The sequence below is a fragment of the Hydractinia symbiolongicarpus genome, chromosome 12 (assembly GCF_029227915.1).
Source record: "Hydractinia symbiolongicarpus strain clone_291-10 chromosome 12, HSymV2.1, whole genome shotgun sequence".
In the NCBI taxonomy this organism is placed as follows: domain Eukaryota; kingdom Metazoa; phylum Cnidaria; class Hydrozoa; order Anthoathecata; family Hydractiniidae; genus Hydractinia; species Hydractinia symbiolongicarpus.
In genome coordinates this window covers 17,564,987-17,585,265 of record NC_079886.1, presented here as the reverse complement: position 1 = coordinate 17,585,265, position 20,279 = coordinate 17,564,987, and the positions used below count along the sequence as shown (strand labels likewise).

At 34.6% G+C, this 20,279-nt stretch overlaps 1 protein-coding gene across 1 annotated transcript; it reads left to right on the top strand.

Annotated features, from left to right (window-relative positions):
* The first annotated feature begins 14,816 nt into the window (after nucleotides 1–14,816).
* On the top strand, nucleotides 14,817–15,600 carry LOC130621331 (uncharacterized). Its single transcript, XM_057436627.1, has 3 exons — nucleotides 14,817–14,821; nucleotides 14,914–15,000; nucleotides 15,276–15,600. The coding sequence occupies exons 1-3, from the start codon at nucleotides 14,817–14,819 to the stop codon at nucleotides 15,598–15,600; spliced, it is 417 nt and encodes a 138-aa protein (XP_057292610.1).
* Nucleotides 15,601–20,279: the final 4,679 nt, after the last annotated feature.

The following is a 20,279-nucleotide window of genomic DNA, read 5'->3' as shown; positions in this document are numbered from 1 at the left end:
GGAACCTCATCGTAGAAGACGTGGACAGAATGTACCCCAAGTTCGATGACTTTGACATGCTCCTAAGAAAAGACTTAGGATGCATGGAACGAGTGGTTAAATCAGGTGATTGGATTAAACAGGGGCAAGTGCGAAATAAATATGATGAGAGTAAAAAGATCGTGGTTGCAAAGAAGGATAAGCTTCATATTCTTTGATATTAGGTGCAAACCTCTTGAATGTGATTGGAAAGGTTGGTGTTCACTTACGAGTGGATGACGGACCATGATAAGCAGAGCGCTTCTACAGCACTCTTGCGGAAAAAATAGATCTCCTGCTGGCTTTGGTTTAAATAAAAACACAGGACACAACCCAGCGTTATACTGTCCAACTTAGCAATGATAAAAAAATGTTTACAGTACAGCAAGCTGCACTGAAGTATCTTGTCTACGGAGACGGTGGTTGTTCTGGGAGCCTAACCCCAGTGGTTATGCTCCCAGAAGAATGTGCTGAATACAATTTCTTGCTTCTTACAAGCATGAGTACTTGAACCTAGAACTATTCTTCAAGATAATTTTAAAGAGAAAAAACAACCCTAGTAAAAACAATCTATCACAAACAAAACAACACAAGACAGAGCAAGAGCAGAACAACATAAACAGACTGGTTACAGAACAAACACAAATAGAAAAAATGTATATGTCAAAAATATGTAAATATAAAAAAGAGGTAAATAAAGACCTTCTTTGCGCCAAAACTTGTGACTCTGGCTGTAGTTATCCACATGTATCACAGGACCCCAACACTCAGCCAGGGGGTAGTCATGAGAGGACCAGCCTGTAGATATTTTGAGGAAAGCATGGTTGTCAAGCCTGACGACCAAGCTAGTAAACTTGAGCACCTTACTGAACTGGGGTAAAAATTAGGTCATTACACCCGAAGAGAAGCCAAACGCAAATCCTAATGCTAAGCTTCTTATAAGTTACCAGAGAAGAGTGAGCTGAACGCTTTACCTTCTTGGTATTGACGGTAAACTGGTTTCGAATGAACCACCTGGGGTAATACAAAACCGTTTGGATTTACATTTTCCTTCCCCATGACCCCAAGAAAAAAATAAAATCAACAGCAAACGTGTTTAAAAAATTTTTTGCAAAATTCATTGTTTAAGTTTAAGTAAAAACACATCCAAAATCGGTAGTTACAATAAGCTTTCGACATTTGGAAAGTTTATGTTACGGTAAAAAATATTTATCTTCAGACTCGCTCCAAAGATAATTGTTCTTTTGACGTTAATGCATTGACCGTAACATAATATCTGGCTACCATTATTTTGAAATACACCTTCGCCATCAAAAAATTCCTGGGTTTTAGGTAGGTATTTGAGAAAGAAAAAGCAAGATATTTCCAGTTTCAAGTGCTAACTTTTGACTCAGCTAATACGTGTTTCTAAACTACTTCCACCGTTAATAAAAAAGTGGAGAAAAATAGGGAATTAGACAATAGTTTATCTCGATGACGAAAAAAGTGCTTCATCTTTCTTTGCCACATGCAAAGAGGTAACTGAATTAGTTACACAAGATTTAACAAACGCAGGTTTTGGGAGTATTTATAAAAAAAGCCTAAGGCCAAGGCAAACCTGGTTTGCGCATTATAAAAGTTTTGAAAATTCCAAGAAAGAAGAAACAATTATGTTCGATGATGTTGGATGAAGTTTAATCGCTGTCAAATATTTCATGCAACCATTTCGGCAACTTCAAAGTAATGTCTGATTAAAATGCGTCATTTTTTTTGTTGGATTGGTGTGGTGGTATGTGGTGGTACAAACTATGTAAATTTCGAACGTCAAAACATTAGAATTTGGCAAAGGGATGTTTACAATTCGAATGGTCAATGAAAAATATTATCATTTGCAATTACAGGCATTCTAAACATTTCCCTGAATTCGAGCCTGTTTTCGATTCTTAATTCCCTTATGATATTATTAAATATGCATTTTGCCCTCTCCTCTTTAACACTCTCTTGTTTTACCACGTGCTGGCTTTTTGTCATCTGAATCAAGAAGCTCACACAACAAGCACTACAGACCTCTCTTTGTCCGCCATTTTGTTTTTAAAGAATGAATAATAAAAGATCAGACTTTCACACGTTTAAATGTTGGATGAAAGAAATGCCCACAACATAAAATCTTAGCTCATCTAACATGACGTTTTTCATCCAACATTTCAACAAACATGGAAGAAACGTGTTGGATGAAATGTTGGTTTGCCTCGGCCTTTAGAGCCTACACAAAATGTTGAATGGTTGGGCACTGTTATCAATGCAACCACTATAAAATTTTAAGTACCAGTAAGAAACATATCTAAGCTTTTTACTTTGCTATCCACTCGTCTATTGGTTAAATTGTTCGGCTGTTTACAATAAAACTTTTGGCGGTTGAAAGCAAAGTTTTACGGAACTCACCTATTAAAATTAATCTTAATAAAAGGGAAGAACATGAGTCTTGGTTGCAAAATATTTGTTAGAACAATCATAAGTCTTTTAAGCTAAAACAAACGAGATCGCAAAGTCTGTTTACAGATGCAAGCAATAATTTTTACGGAAGCTTTATGTTAGAGGTTAGGAAAGCTGTTATGTCACGGCAACACGGCAACCGAACGCGAACTATAGCAATAAAATATTCTATGCAATCTTTTGCGCACCTGTTAAAAAATGAATCTGTAAATAATAAATAATAAATAAAAGAACCAAGAATCCTAGAAATCCCAATTACATTCTATAACATTGATATTTTTAAATTTGTGTACATAATGATATACAAATTTCACCCAAGTGGATTTTAAGAGAAAAAAAATATACGGCTAAAAAATTAAGCAAAGTTATCAACCCAGATGATTGGTCGATCGGTAATCTTTCTTCTACGCGTATTATTAATATCCTTGAAGGAGTTCAACTTGATCGTTTTGCAGATAACTTTAATAGCAAAGTGAGTGTAACTTATTTTCGTAGTAATCGAGGCAAGTTACGCATGCGCCTGATAGCGCATGCTTGAATAGAACTTTCCCACCCTTTTTTACTCACAAGTCAATTCTATTCGTACGGGTTAGACGACCCGCCCACCCTCCCCTGTAAGTTGAGGAAATTACTCAGAAAGTAATATTAAGATTGGCTGAGTGACATAGAATCTTATACCTATCTATACGGTTTCTTCTGGAAAAATAGACGAAGTCAATCCCCTTTGGCTCGGGATAACCGGAAGTTTCTATCCTGGAATCGGTATAAGACTCAAAGGTATAATCTCAGCAAGGTAACAAGTCTTAAAATGCTTACACGAGCTAAGAATAATTGTGGTACTATTAAGAAGTATAGACGGAAAGTCCGTAAGGAAATTGTTGTTATTGTAACCTGAGTTGTGTTGTAATTATATAATATTGAGTATATTAGGAATTGTAAATACGTACGAATACCGAAGATAATACCGAAAATGACTCCACTCACTAAGTTTTATTTCTCGAATAGCGTCCTAAGTCTTGAAGAGATTACGTAGACAATAAGGCTCTTATTTTCGGTTGAACAAAGTGAATAAGAAAATAACATTTTTTAATCGCAGTTTAACTGTCCTATTATCATGTCATTATCACAAGGTTAGTTAGATTGCAATAGTAATTGACTTTGCCGCTATTTATGTTAATAAACGGAACTATTAAATATTTGTTGTGCAACGCAAAGTGCGCTCTAATTGCCTCAAGCTCAAAACCTCAATGGTTTATAGAATACAAAAAGGGTAAACAGATCAGCAACGTGACACCATCAATTCCAAACTAAAATATATATGTAAATACAATTTAATAAGGGAATAACCAACAAATCAATAAGAATGACAAAAGTTATTAATGCGTAATATTTCGTTGGTATATCAACCAACTTTTTCTTAAATCTTTTTGATTTGTTTTGATTGAACCCAAAAAACGAATCTTCATTCATTTTTTGGGTTCAATCAAAACAAACTTCAGAAAAGTGAAAAAATTTCCTGAACAGAAAATCTCAAATTCAGAAAATCATTCCCTGATAAGGAAATATTTCCCCTTTTTGTGGTTCGACACGAACTGCACACTGATGTCGGACACCATTCCTGTTCCGTTTAACCTTTTTTAGCATAATAACTCAGTATAATAACACGTATAATAACACTTCTATATTGATTTTAGAAAATATTTCTTTACAAAATAGTAAACAGTTATTACCGCTTTGTTATTTTTTAAATATATGGTTTCTTATTTTTTCGATACAATAATAAAATCTCAGACAGGCAGAAGTCTGACGTTTTTATATATAAGTACGATAGATGAGGGTAAGGAAGCATATTGGCGTTTCTTCATTACCAGATAAAAAGAAGCCGTAAAGTAATATTGACTAAGCGCTTTTTTGCATATAACATCAAATAAGTATTACTCACGATCCTTAAAAACACAAATAACATAACGCATGCAGGGGCGGATACAGGATTTTTTTCTCCTTAGGCGGATTTGCGAAGCGAAGCGAAGCCCACGCGCAATTTTTGCGTAGAAAAAATTGCGCGTGATAAAACAGCTGGAGGTCTTGGGGGGCGCTGTTAGCCCCCCAAGTGGGGTCTGTGGCGAAGCCCCAGAAGCTTTAGCTTATTTATCTATTTCAGCACTCAAAAATGCAGCAGACAGGACCTTCACATGTCCATTTCTTATATGTTATTGGAAAAAAAAACAACCATAAAATTCATAAATAAAAGCCAAATAATGTTTTCAGAAAAATTAAGGCTAAAATTAGCCAGCCAGCAAAATTTCTTCTTTCTTCCAGATTCACATCCAGATAAATGAAATCCAAAAATAACATTTTTTAAAGATTAGAGGATTAAATTAATAATCCAGTCAAAATCTTCTTTCTTCATTCAAAATCTTCTTTCTTCTTTCTTCCAGCTTGCACATCAGGTAATATAACCAACCATGAACAAAATGAATCTGTCATGAAATGAGTCAAATTGATCAATTGTCAAAACCAACCAATGAATAAATGAATGAACAACAATCAAAACTGAAAATTTTAAACTAAATTTCAGTACACCAGGTCAACATGAAGCATAAAAAAACATACTCCCTTATATACCAACTTACTTACCTACTTCCCTTACCTACTTACTATACCTACTTCCCTTACCTACTTCCCTTTACTTACTATACCTACTTCCCTTACCTACTTCCCTTACCTACTTACTATACCTACTTCCCTTGCTTACCTACTTTCCTTACCTACTTCCCTTACCTACTTACTATTATCATTGCATTAGGGGAATACTCGCACCCACCAGGCTGACTTAAGACAAGTATTATCATTGCAGCTAGCTGTTTTGTTACCTTAACTTAAAGTATAACCGTCTTTAGACAAGTATTATCATTGCAGCTAGCTGTTTTGTTACCTTATTAACTGAATATTATTTATACTACTATCATGGATGTATACAGAATTTATGAAAATAGCCTAAATCTTATCAATCACATCTAAAAAATTTAACAATCAGATGAAAAGAAAAAGGGCGAGGGGAGAGGGGAGAGAGAGAAAAAGAGCAGAGAGGTAAAAAAGATAACGGGGTGGGGGGGTAACATGGTAAGTACTATCTATTAACATTTCTTTATCATTAGTTATATATCTCAAAACATGTCATGTCTTAAAATTTTAGTCTTCTGTTATCAATGGAAAATTTATTTATAACTTCATTTATATCAACGTTTATTTCTTTATGGATGTGGAGAAGAGCTAAGCCATTTAGTCTATCGTTAGACATAGTACTGCGGTTATAATTTTTTAATCGTCGTAGTGCAGAAAAGGACCTTTCACATTCACATGAGGTGACTGGTAATGTGCCTAAAATTCTTAGGGCCACAGTTATATTTTCAAAGCCAGGAAAATGAATTAATTTAAGTGTAGAGGAAACATTATCTGGTGCATCAAATTTGTACGAAGTCCAATATTCTTCCCACAAGTCCATTTCAGCTTCAATAGCTAAAGAATTAGGCATGTCTTCTTCGTAAAACTGAACAAAATTTCTGAAGTTATCCTTTCAAGATTTTTGGTGATGGTGATGGTAAAGAAGAGAAATCATGTTGGATGGAATTACTGCAAGACCAGCATAAGCTGCTAAGGAACTAGGTTCAAATCGTTTACTAAGTTCAGTGCTTAGGTGATCTAGAATTGGAATTGTTAAGCTGCGCAGGTAGTAACTAGATATAGTATCAGCTGATACATTACTTCTATGTACCTGCCGAGAACAAACTCTAGGTCTATTTTCTTGCACACGGACTGTAGACGCTAGGGAAACAGCCTCTTTGTACCAATTGTTGTGATAATCATTTGCAGAAGCTCTTATAGTTAAGGACATATTTTTAAGACTTTGTATAAGATGCAAGCTCGAAAAAAGGTCAATAGTTTTTCCTTGTAAAATCTTTGTAACTGGCAACAATAAGTCCATTACTGACCGTGTTACAACTAGTGAAACAATAAAATCAAAATTAGTAACAAGATGCAGAAGGGAGGTAGCTTTTGTAGAAGTATCACGGTTACATTTCTACAATTTCCAGAAGCTTCAGATCTACAAAAGTGAACATAAAAAATTTGTTAACTTCACTTTACTGCAAATCTACAACAAGAATAACAGCTGGCTCTATTATTGTCATTAAATAGTCTCGATGACCCAAATAGAAACTTTTTGTTTATTGTAGTGAACCCCCTTTTGTTTATTGTTTAAAAGCTTAATAGCGCTTTGGCACCACAATACAATTAATTTATTTTTAAACATTCCTTAGGGATTATCAACAAAAGTAAAAATAGATAGTTACCTCAAAGCGACGAATGCTTTCTCTTTTGCATACCCAGGAATAAAATGTTCAACACTGAAATTTCTGCTTAACAACTTTTTCTCAATCTTTCTCCAATGATCTAATGTTCCAAAATCAGGAAACTCTGTTATTTTATCTTTCAATATCTTATAAAGACTTTTACATTCGCAAATATCATTGCTTTTTACAGCAAGCACAACCCGATCCCGCAAGCTCCCATCAGAAGACATGTTGGATCAGAAAGAACTTCAGAATTGCAGTTGGCCGAAGCTGGCCGAACCCATTAAACAGACCGGCTACCGCGAGGCAATAACAATAGGAAGAGTAAATTATTCCTACGCACCCATCCCCTAATATCAATCTTTCTTTCACCGTAAATTTCGACTAAAGAGAGTCCAAAAGTCCACACTTCGGCGAGATTCTTTTTACGTCAGAAATTCTTTTGTTTTAACCAGAGTCCAAAAGTCCACACCTCGGCGAGATTTTTCTCGACGTCATAATTCTTTTGTGTTTCTTTTGTTTAAGAGAGTCCAAAAGTCCACACCTCGGCAGCCGCCGAAGTCGACTGTTTTTACGGCAGAAAACAAAGGAATCGAGAGAAACAAAGTCAGCGAAATGCGGCAAAATGTAGTTCGACTACCGTAAGAACCATAGTACTTCGGCAAAGCACATCGAAGGAGAGTCGAGCCTCGGCAAACACTCCTGAGTGGAGATAAGAATATTACCTCGGATCCTGGGCGCAAAGGAATCTTATTAAACGCTTATAATAAAAATTATGCGTTGCTTTAAATCAATTTCTATATTTAGATACACATGATTTTCTCATTGGCAAAATTTCTCCTTAGGCGAGTGCCGAAGTGGCCGAAGTCTAAATCCACCCCTGGCATGCCTTGTGTCTCACGCAAGTTGAACTGGTGCAATTAGTGAAACCGAATAAAAAGCAGCCATTTTATAAAGTTAGCCAGAAACAGCAAAATTCAAACTCTGCAGAGTCAAAAGGGACTGCACGAGGTAATTTAATTTCATACTTCATACTATCCCGATTAATCAATGTGATTGCAAACGGGTTTGCTAATAAATGTTGCATTGAATTCCATGTAAAATTTCATCGTTTCGAAACCTTTTCCGCGCAGTTCTGCTAGTTAAAAAAAAAAACAGTTCAACTGACCTTATCTTTTTTTATTTCGTCGTTTGCTTCCGTGTCTCTGTCCCTAAATACACATTTTTTTCTCTTTTCTAGTCAAATTCGTTGGAAGTTAAAAACAAACTGTTTACATGTAATATCTCGTTAAAAATCAGCACTACCAAATCCTTTTCATATATTATTTGGATCAGTTCTATACAACAACAAAACCCTTAGCAGATTGCCCTCTTATTTTTGGATATATAAACAAGTTATTTTTTACACATTATTTATTTTTGTAATTCTCCCATTACTAGCCATACAGCATGTTCTTTTTTTTTGTTTGTTTTTCTTAGTGCCAAAAAATGCCGCAGATGCTATGACAGTCATTCTTGCTTGTGGTATCTTGAGGAAGTATCTAACTGTATTTGTTGTATAATTCATATGACACAGATCCAAATTTTTATGTAATTGCATGAAATTTATTTGCCAATGTTCAGGAAGCTACAATTATTTTCGTCTTAAGTTTTAAACCTAATCAAGCAACTCGATATAAATCAATTACAACGACCACTTATGACTAAGGCTTTGTCGCTTCCCCGTAAGAAAAAAATTTAGAAGTATGTCTCGTTGTTTGTGTTTTGAATAAATAATAACAAACGCAGTTTTTATAATTAACATACTTTAGACACACAAAAATGTGATCTTTTCCAAAAAGTGATGCGAACTTGCCTGTGCTCAAAGATTTTTTTAGCAAAAAGTTTGAGATAAAATATTTTCGGACGTGCTTTAACTTTTCAGTTAGGTTGCATGCCTTGGGTATTACTTTTAAACAACTTTTCCTCAAAACCTCGTAACTTGTGGATACTGTAGGTCGTTTTTTCTGAAAGTAAACTGAATTCCTTACAACATTAACTGCCATGACAAATGCCACGTCCACGTGTCTTTGTCTGCGAAGGGTTAACCACACTTTTGACCAAGTATAAAATTCAGCAAACAAATAAAAGCAAGCAAATAAACAACATATGACTCTCCACACTTTGCAAATACTTAAACACTTTCTTTTTCGGGATATTAATAAATTGTAGCTTATAGCAGCTGAAGAGGAACGAAGAGAGGAGTATGGTATCGACGAGGCTTTTATTGACACTAATAATAATAATAATAATAACAGTGATAGTTTTATGATAAAACTAGAGTAGCAAAATTGCTTAATTGTGCTCACTTTGGACATTTAAAAAGTGGAACGTTAAAAATTTTGTACCACAGAAAATTTGGGGCGCTAATTCTTTTAAGCATTTTTTTGTAAGAAATTTGTTGGCCTTGCATGGGGCAAGCAAACCACATATCAAAGTATGTTCGTTTTAACCCTATTCGGTCCGGGGTTTTTCGAACATACTATGACCGGGGGGGGGGGGGGGGGGGGGCGGATTCCGCCCCCCCTCAATAACTTTTCATAGGGTTGTTCAAATTGAATCAAACTTGGCACACTTATAGTACGTCATAAAAGGAACAAATTGGCGCCAAAAAAAATTTGCTTGCGTCAGCACATTTTCTGTGACGTCATCAAAAGCTTGAAAATTGTTAAAAATGCCACTATCTGCTTAAATTATAATTACTTTTGTTCTAGAGCGAATTTTTACATTCTGTTTGAAGTTTCTGAAAGCTAAATAAAAGTTATTTAACATATCTTCCGGTTTTTACATGGATCGGTTGAAAAATTGCCAAAAATTGCCCGAAAATCCGTTTTTTTCCGATTTTCGGGTAAAATCCGACAAAATCGGGAAATCGGATTAGTCACGTGTTCAAATTATTCCAAATGATTTTTCTTGATGAAACAAAGCTGTGTTGCAAGTTTCAAGTTCTAAGGATAATCCTAACAGGAGTTATTATATTTTCCCCATTATAAGGATTTCATAGAGATTTTTAGGGGTAGTTTCGAGTAATGGCCAATATCAAAGCCTCTGAAAGGTATGGGACCTAAGAAATTAGCGTGCAGGTGTCTAATAGATAAATGTTGAAACTCAGTAAGTATCATAGCCATATAACAAAGCAATCAGGAGTTATTAAAAAAAAACCGTCAGGGGGGGTGGAATCCGCCCCCCCCCCCCCCGGACCGGATAGGGTTAATTGATCCTTTTTAAATACCTGCATTGAAAACAAAAATCGCATTAAAATCAAAAATTCAAATCCTTGACGACAGGATAATTGATGAGAATCATGCAATCAGTGCAACTTTAGTTTAAAGAATTGGGATTTAATAAACGAATTAAAATTTAATGACCTTATTTGAGATTTTAAGTACTTCACACGATAACTAGAAGACAGAAGGGGATAATAGTTGGTTTCTTACACAGCGACGTATTAGGCAGTAATCACAAATGTTACATGTTGTTCTGTATTATTATTAGTCAAAACTCAGCTGGGGTGTTTAATTTCACCAGATATTTATACGTTAATATTCCACTGGAAGAAAAACTTTCAAACTTCAACAGCACCTGTATCTGCAGGGACAAAGCATGGCAAATGACTTTGTTGATATGGAAGCTTGGAAGAAAAAGCGAAGAAACACAGTCCTTGCATATATGTCAGTTTATTTTCTAAGAGGACTTGAACAAAGTGCAAACACGGCAACTTTGTGGATATACCTAACAAAAGTTATAAAAACTAACAACGAAGACTTATATTATGGATTAATAAATATTGCGGTTTATATTCCGCCGATTTTGTTCTCTTCCGTAGTTGCAAGATATGCTGACAAAACAAGACGCATAAAACTGTTTATTATTATCACAAACTTTGTAGCCATGTTGGGAAGTATGATGTATATTGTGCCATGGTCGCCATTGTTTCCCTTTGTGGGCAAATTTCTAAACGGCGCAATAATTGTATCGAGGCCATTAATGATAGGTGAAATGGCAAGATCGTTTCCATCTGACGAACTACAAAGAAAACTACCGTACTTGGTGTGCACGACGGCTCTTGGTTTTGTGACGGGCCCTATTATTGTTCTTCCCTTTGCGAATCTCAATATCTGGTTTGGTAAGCTGCATATTACGTATGGAAACATATCAGGCGTTATTCTCCTGGTCCTTACAATCATAGTGCAGTTCTTAGTTATTTGCTTTGCGCATGATCTATCAAGAGAATATGACTTGAAAGAAGCTATATCCATCGGCGAAACTAGTAAACAAAGAGATACAAGAAGTAATGCTCTGATGGTTTTGAAAAAGGCTCTAAGCTCAAACGTTATTGTGGTAATATTTATTATTTCATTTTCTGGCTGTCTACTCAATATTGCTTTCTTTCGGGGCCTCCCAATTCTTGTGTTGAATATATTATCGATGCCGTACGAAGCTGTTTCTTGTGCTTTTGCTGCTAACGGAATCGTCAACATATTACTGTATATTCTAAGCATCAAGATCAAAATGGGAAATTTATTCGTATATTTTATTGGTCTTGCCAGTCAGGTTTCCATTATTACCGTATCAATTTGCCAGTATATTTTCGCTAAAGGCGGTCATGAAATCACTTTTAAAATTGGAATGTTGGTGTTGTATGTTGCTTCTTTGACTGTATTTGAAATGGGTGAGGAGCTATTCATAGTCGTTGTGTTCGCGAAACTTGTATCGTCGAAACATCAAAGTTACTTGGAAAGTATACGAATAATACCTAAACAGTTTGGAAATATTTTTGGAGCATTTTTATCTTTGATCTTTATAAAAAGTGCAAGTATATTTATGCCACTGTCTGTGATTGTAAATTTAGTACTACTATTTTTTTTGTATCTGTTTAGGCATGTCTTAATCCATCCAGAAATATTGGTTTGAATACCCATACTTTAACTATAATTCGTGTTTTGTAATATTCATTTTACGTCTGTTAATAAATCTTTTTGAACTAGCATATAAGGACCGATATCGATAAAAATAGGATTGTGTAGCTAAGAGGTACTGTTAGTAATTAAAAGATTACCACCACACCCAGAAAAGGACTTACGCAGTCTATTTTGCAATTTAAACAATTTATTTAATAATGCTATAGCTATTGTTTGCTGTAAAAGAAAGTCACGTTCGTAACAGAAATATAACATTGAGAAGTGTTTCACCATAACAATAATGCCATATAAAAATGTTTTATTCTGTTGAAAAATTACACGCAATCTAACTTAACTATACTAAATTAAAGGTTATGAAGAAAATTTTTAATTTCTCACTATGTGAGTCCGCGACACGCAAATCACGGGTCACTATTTTATGACGTGGCATTACGCTAAAATTTACAAAAAAAGTAAGTAAGTGGCGAAACAAGAAAACAGCGGGTCCATTTGTTATTTATGCTGCAACGCCATACGCGGCCGTAATATCTTAAAAAACTTAAGTTTATCCCCGGTTTACCATACGCGTTTCTTTAATATTTGGGATAACGCTTTCAGTGAACGCTCTTAGATATTTTATCAATTTGACTGACATGAGTTGAACGCTGAGGAGGCTTTCAGTCAGCCAAAATTTATAAAAGATTTCAATTTGTGTAAAAACAAAACTCCGTGTAAACAACACCTTAATACAAGCATTTTTATATGCACACATACTTATCTATTTATGCAAAAATACTTTTTGATGTAGTTTGTGCATCCCTAAATCTATAACCTAGCAATGTATAAGAATAGTTTTGCCTAGCTACATACCAAAATAATCTTTTTTAAAATATATAACTATACGTAAGTGGCTATTACAAATAGTCTTTTTGTTTCCTATTATCAATCTGTTGCACATAGTAATATTTAGATCCACTTTGTTACTTTAGCCGGTGTTACAATATGGAGAATGTTTTCCTTATATGGGACAAGTAATTTTGTTCAGCTAGCTGCACCATGCAAGCTTAGTATGGTTGGAAGTTAATATTTTTGTCAATTTAATATATTGTATGACACGATATATGTTACACGATATAATATATGACACGAGCTTCAAGACTATTATTTTTCTTGTGAATATGATTAAAATAAAAGTTAAAAAAGTTAGATATAGCATATCCATTATGCGTATTTTAGAGTGAATTAGCTTATTATCACGAGACTGGTCATTGGCCCGTGGGAGAATTCGATCACATTTCTAGGACCCTTTTTGCGTGCATCTGATATGAAATTAATCTGCACTAGCCATAGTCCCTGAAAAGATATACTAATAGACACTAAGCATAATTTAGTCTAACATTTGGCGAAAGTTATAGCACATTCATTTTATCAGAACATTTAAGCTGATATTTTCCCAAAAGGTACGGTCATGCCGTTTTCTTGTAAATTACGTATATTATCTTTATAATAATACACGTAAATCAGACTGTGTCTGTCTGTAACAGGCAAAGTGGATGTGTGTATTTGCCTTCGTGTAGCCGAAAATATTACATGTTTTTTTACAAGAATAACCAAAATTCGAACAAGGCTGATCTTTAATTCTAATTTTCTTTTGTTCTAAACAAATGGCCTATTGTTTGTAACTCAAAATCCCACTCTGATATTTTTATAAAGTATATTCTCAATAAAAGAAAGCGTGTACATCTTTTTTGCCTAGAAAAGCTGCGATTTTTATTTGTTTACATTTTTAATCATGTGATCAACATAAAACAATTTAATTTGCTGAAAAAAACCGCGTGATTAAAATAATGTAATGTTGAACTGCCACATGAAGTGCAGTTAAATGTCATACCACGTGCATCATTTAATGAACATGTGTCTTTAGCTAGACGTAGCACAACGTGTTGCATGTTTGCATTGTACTGAAACTGTTGATCAAGTTAACAGCAGGCGTCATAGTGATGCAGGCAGCAGATTGTAATGTAGAGAGTAATGAGTAAGCTGCCAATAGACGTGCTCAAGATGCTGAAAGGCAAGCTGCTGCACGTCGTTTAGAAAATACTGATGATGCTGCTAATAGACTAGCTCAAAATGCCGAAAGGCAAGCTGCTGCACGTCGTTTAGAAAATCCTGATCACGCTGCCAATAGACGTGCTCGAGATGCTGCAAGGCAAGTTACTGGTCGACAAAGGCAAAATGTTGGAGAAGTTGCAAATAGAAGACGAGCAAAAGCACAACGAAATGTTGCAGTCCGTGATGCAAACTGTTTAACATGTAATGAACAGTGTTAGCCCTGCATACAGATACGTGTCTGAAGTTGAAGGTGATAAAATAGCTGATGTAGAAAACCATGTCCCATCAGAAATACGCATGTTAATAAGAGTTGGCAGTGATCAAAGGCGATATAACTTGCCACATCATGACATAGTGGCCGCAGTTTTTGTTGGCCAAGATGGAGCTCTTCCTGGAAATAGGAATATTGTTACCTACCCACGGGGAGGCAATTTGCAAAATATTTCTACGTTATCAGCATATTTTGAGTCGATGGTTTATTAACTAATTCTTTAAAGGGTTGAAGCAGGTTGGTATTATGGGATACCCCATGTTGGCGAACGTGCAACCCGTACTCGAATTACTACTACAATGTTGCAGTATTATACTTACCGTGTATCCGTTCGGGAAAATTTTAGCCTAATTCATTATGGTAAGAAATTATTTCAACAGTATTGTGTTGATTATTATGTTAAAGTTGAGGGTAACAACTTAAATTACATTCGTACGAATCAAACAAACCTGCGTGTTAATAGTTCTTAAGGTTTAACTGACAACTTGAATGCACGAACTGAAGAGCCAGATCTTCAACCAGGACGCATTGTTGTCCTTCCTTCAAGTTTTCCAGGAAGTCCACGTTCTATGACTCAGAACTATCAAGATGCTATGGCTTTGGTGAATTTGGAAAACCAGATTTTTTTCTGACTCTTACCTGCAATTTAAAATGGTGTAAGATTACAACCACCATTTCAAGGTGCAATTGAAGTGCCATCCAATTGTGTGTTACAACAAAATCAATGTATTGTTAATACTTTGTTTAGGGATTTTCACCCAGAAAATATGACATTATCTGTACAACTGGCACCTACAAATAATGATTCACTTGTCATTAATGATCAGGTGCTGGCGTAATTGCCGGGAGAAGAAAAAACTTATTTCAGTGCAGATGATGTTGTGTGTGATGATGAGGAGGAACAAAATCAATATTCGGTAGAATTCTTGAATAGTATCACACTCTCAGGTATGAGGCATACCTGAGAGTGTGATACTATTTCGTCTGGTGCCAAGTGGTAAGTCTGGTGCCATTCTTATGTTATTGAAAACCTAAACATAAATAAAAGTTTATGTAATGGCACTTGCCTAATTGTAAGACATCTTCACGACAACTGTGTTTATGTTGAAGTACTGGAAATGCTATAGGAGATAGGGTACATATTCCAAGGTTGAAACTTCCACCTTCTGATACAGGTATATCTTTCGTATTACGTCGCAGCAAGATTTTACTGAGACTGTCGTATGCTATGATGATTAATAAAGCACAAGGCCAAACCTTTAAAAAGGTTAGAATATTATTGCTTAGGCCGTGTTTTCCTTATGGCCAGTTGTATGTTGCTTTTTCTAGGGCACTTGATGATGTCCAAGTTAGTATTGTTTCCTCATCCAAACAAGGATTTCTTAATGGAAAATGTTGTACTCAAAATATTGTTTACCGACAAGTTCTTACGTAATCCTCCAAACAATTTATAAGCATGTGCGATTTTAATTTTTAAACAAATTTGCTTTGGATTTGAAAATTATCTTTATTCCTTATCTAAAAATTACAAAGTTGTATTTCTTATCCACCATGTAGTATAATTTGACACATTTGTGCTGTCAAAAAGGGAAAAGTTACCTCTGTAGAAGGTATATGGACAGGTAACTTCTCACGCTGGCATGACCTTACTGTTATACAACATGAGAGTAATTGTGTATCTCCGTAGTTATATAATACTGTTTCACAAACATTGTTATATGCTGCGTGTCAGTGTGCAATAATACTGACGTTGGATGTATTATCTGTCACGTACGTGTATATGGACGTGTCAGGATTCGGGCTGTAGAATTACTCTTTGTGGGTATTTACAATTGCATGTTAAAAGTTTATTAACGCGTTAACTACTTTGAGTATTTTGTGTCCCATTTAATCCTAAAAATATTGTAAGATGCATTTTATTTAAATTGTGTTAGACATGCATCTCTTTTTTTATGTGAAGAGCAAAGTCCTATGGCTTACCTTTACGTGGTGCACTTCGTAAAATGATTAGCATGTTAGATCGAAACTGTTAGAGACAATACAAGATAAATTTAGAATTAGCTTAAAACATTTGGGTCCTAATTTATAAAAGTGAACGATTTTTTTTACCTCGAGACTTAACAATATAAAAAATGTAAATGTTAATATCATGCATCGCTTTTTACTTTTTTCGGTTTTTAAAACTTAAAAATTGGAGTTATGTAATAGTATAGCATGCTTACAATCATCTCTCACAGTATTGACCTAGCAAAAACAATTTTATATATTAATTCCCTTGCGTGCGTAAAACTGTGAGTCCACGACACGGAAATCACGGGTCACTTTCTTATGACGTGGCGTTACGCTAAAATTTACAAGTTAAAAAAAACCGCAAAGCAGGGGGTTACTATTTAAACATTTAATTCTCTTTTCTTATTACTTTAAAAAATAAAACTCATTTTATTATTTTATTAAAACTGATTTTTATTTTATTTTTAAATGTTTTTATATGTTTTTTTGTTTTAAAAGCCCCGTTAGTCGTTATAGATAGAATAATTTAATTTAACACCCGCTTTACAATGTGTGCGCCGTATCTAACGGAAACAAGTTGTTTATCAACTGACTGAAAAGGGAAACCGAAGCGAAGAAGGTTGTCTCTCTTTTAAAGTAATCCTGGAAAAAGTTTTTTCAAACATTGTTTACTCATCATAAGGCAAGCTTAAACCTCATTTTTGTGTTTTGGGACCGAGCTTGCTTCCTTTTATAAGAAGTCTATCGAATTCGAATATGAATGTAATTCGAATCTAAAATGTAAAAGAAGAAACTGTTGTTGTCGAACGAAGTTGGTTTTGTTAGTTAGAAATACTTTTTTTAAAAATATAAAAAATGTACGATGATATAACATTACAAAGAGAATTGATTGAAAATGGTTCAAGTAATTGTAATCCAATTTATGAAGCGAAGTTTAGTAGTCTAAGTAAAAAACTGATCGAACTTTCATCCAGAGAACGCTAGCAAGCTACCTGCTGAGAAAGCGGAAGAAAGCAGGTGTGTTATTTAGATTATTTAGGAGAGAAATGAAGTTAGGTCATAACAATATTTTAGCCGTTTCTTTCAGAGCTAAATTTTTCCTTAATTATTAAGTTTGTTGCTGTGTCTTGCGCCGGAAAATATTTTAATAAGCCCTTATTTTACAAGATATACTCTGGTTAAGAAGTTTAGAATATCTTAGGAATATGTCTAAGCTTGATAGTTTGTTTTAAATATAAACATTCGTATGACGCACAAATTTGATTAGAAGTTTACTTTTTTTATTCACGGTTGTAGCGAAGTGGAGATCCGTGTTTCAAATCCAAGCTTCTGTGCGACTACGCTCTTCGCAGTTTTGGGAGTTTAGAACACAGTGTAAGTGACTCACGAAATTTGCTATGCGGAAACCATGGACAGACGCTGAGCTATATTTGAATGCGTCTATTTTACAGAATTTATTTTCATCGAATAGACCATGATTTCTCAAAGAACTACACGACGAAGTCAGATTGACCAAGTCAAATTACAGATTTTTTAGTTTTAAAATTTTCCCTCACAATATATCGTCGAATAATCAGCAGTAATTTACTCAGTGCTTGTTGTTCTTTTCTTTAGCTAGTGCAGCTTTGTGGCACCATAAAAGCTAGTGCAGCTTTGTTGCACCATAAAAGCTAGTGCAGCTTTGTTGTACCATAAAAAGCTAGTGCAGCTTTGTCGCACCATAAAAAGCTAGTGCAGCTTTGTCGCACCATAAAAGTTAGTGCAGCTTTGTTGCACCATAAAAGTACAATTAATATAATTAATATATATGTTATATTATATATAAAAAACTGCTACTGTGCTAGAGGTACATGTGGTGTGAATTGGATTGAAATGTAAGATGTCTCTCCTGAAAATTACTCATGGATCGTTTAATCAATCCCATTCTATGTTCGGCGAAAGTGCTGGAAAACAGTCTGCATGTTGTAGCTTGTAGCTATGCAGTTTCTTTTTCAACTAGAGTAAAGTCCCCAGGTAATTGGAATGTTAATGATATTGATTTTATCATTACAGAAGCAGATAAACTATACAAATCTCTCAATAAAAACACATACCTTACGGTACCTGATCTACCAAACAGTGTGCCTATATTTGGATCTAATGTTACAATTGCTTATTTAGATAAAGAATATGGTCTTTTAAGTAGCTATTCTATTCCGCGCTTTTTGTCAAATTGGAATAACTCAATTGGAGACGGGTTACTTTTTTTCGTGAAATTTATTTATTGTGCGATACTCCCTAAAAAGAACTGTGTCTACTTGTTTGATTCTTATAGCAGAAATAACTGCGGTCAGCCAACACCTGATGGTTTTTCTTCTTTAATGAAATTCCAAAGAAAGAGAGATTTAGAAATATACCTTCATACAACCTACATTGATCTAAAGACAGTTGATGAGCCATATGAATTACAATACATAAGTATTGATTCAGATGAAGAAGTAAGTCTTTCTCGACTATATTCTAACAAAGTCAATAGAGAAAAAAGTCGTTTACGCATGGCAACGGAAGCCAACAAGGAAAAATGTAAAATAAGACATACAACTGATGTCAACAAGGAGAAAGCTAAAAAGCAGCATGCAACTGAGGAGAATAAGCAAAAAGCTAAAAAACAGCAAGCAACAGAACACAACAGGGAGCAATCTAGAAAACGAAAAGCAACTGTATCCAATAAGGAGAAAGCAAATACATATAACAATGCTGATGCTAAGCGCAAACAAAAAAGTGCTAAAACAATAAATGATTGCATTTTAAATTTCCAGAAAGCTATTCAGAATGGCCCCTACTATGTCTGCATAGTTTGTAATAGGAGCCTTTACAAGAAAACTGTAAAATTATTTAGCAAAAACAATTATGAAGTAAGTTTATACTATGTGTTTACAGATGTTCTATGCTTTGATTCTCATGTTTACATTTGCATAACTTGCGATAAGTATTTAAAAAAAGCTGATATACCCCCGCAGGCTGTTTGGAATAAGTTAAATATTGTTGATCTTCCTAATGAAATTCAATGTTTAAACAGACTTGAGCAAATTCTGATTTCAAAAAGAATATTATTTAAAAAAAATAGCTGTTATGCCTAAAGGTCAACAACAAAAGATAAAAGGTGCTATTTGCAATGTTCTTATTCAAGTAGAAGCCGTTAATAACTGTCTTCCTCAAGGTATAGATAGTAGTGGTGTAATGTTTGTTAAACTGAAGAGAAAATTGGCTTATCGAGGCCATGTTGTGTTTCAAAGTGTACGTCCTGAGCTTTTAAACGAAACCCTACAATATTTGAAAAATTTCAATTCCTTTTACTCAGATGTGCTGATAAGAATGGATAATATAACCCAGGAATTTTTAAGTTTATGTGATACAGATGCTATGGTTGACACAAATGAATTTTCAGTAACAGTTGACATTGATGATGACAATTTAGAAGCTGAAAACCCCCTAAGTATGAATGGTGCAAGTAGCGATGAAATGTGTGTTATACCAAATTTCCAAAATCCAGATGATGAGGTTTTAGATATTGCTCCTGGTGAGAATAAACAACCACAATCTTTTTTTCTGACCAATACTGCAAGGAGCTTGCATTTCCCTTTTTATTTTCCACTGGAAAATTTGGGTATAAGGTTGCTAGACCAGTGTACTTGACAGCAACAAAATATTTCAACCAGCGTTTGTTAAATTTTTCCCAGCGCTTTTCTTCAAATGCTGATTATATATTTTTTGCTCATTATGTAATGCAACAGTCAAATTTGTTTAATCAAATAAATATTGCAACGAAAAAGGTAAAGGGCACAATAACGGCTGGGCAGTTGCAAATTAATTTTCATGAAACAGTTCGTTCTTTTATTTGTAAGGTCAAGGTTACCAATTTATGAACTCTATTAAAGGAACACCTGCTTATTGGAAACATTTTCTTTACGATATTTTAGCAATGGTTAAACAGTTAGGATTGCCATCATACTTCCTTACTCTGTCATGTGCAGATTTGGGATGGGATGAACTGGTAGTGATAATAGGAAAATTGAATAACATTGATGTTAGCAGTAACGAATTGGATTATTTTAGACGTTGTAG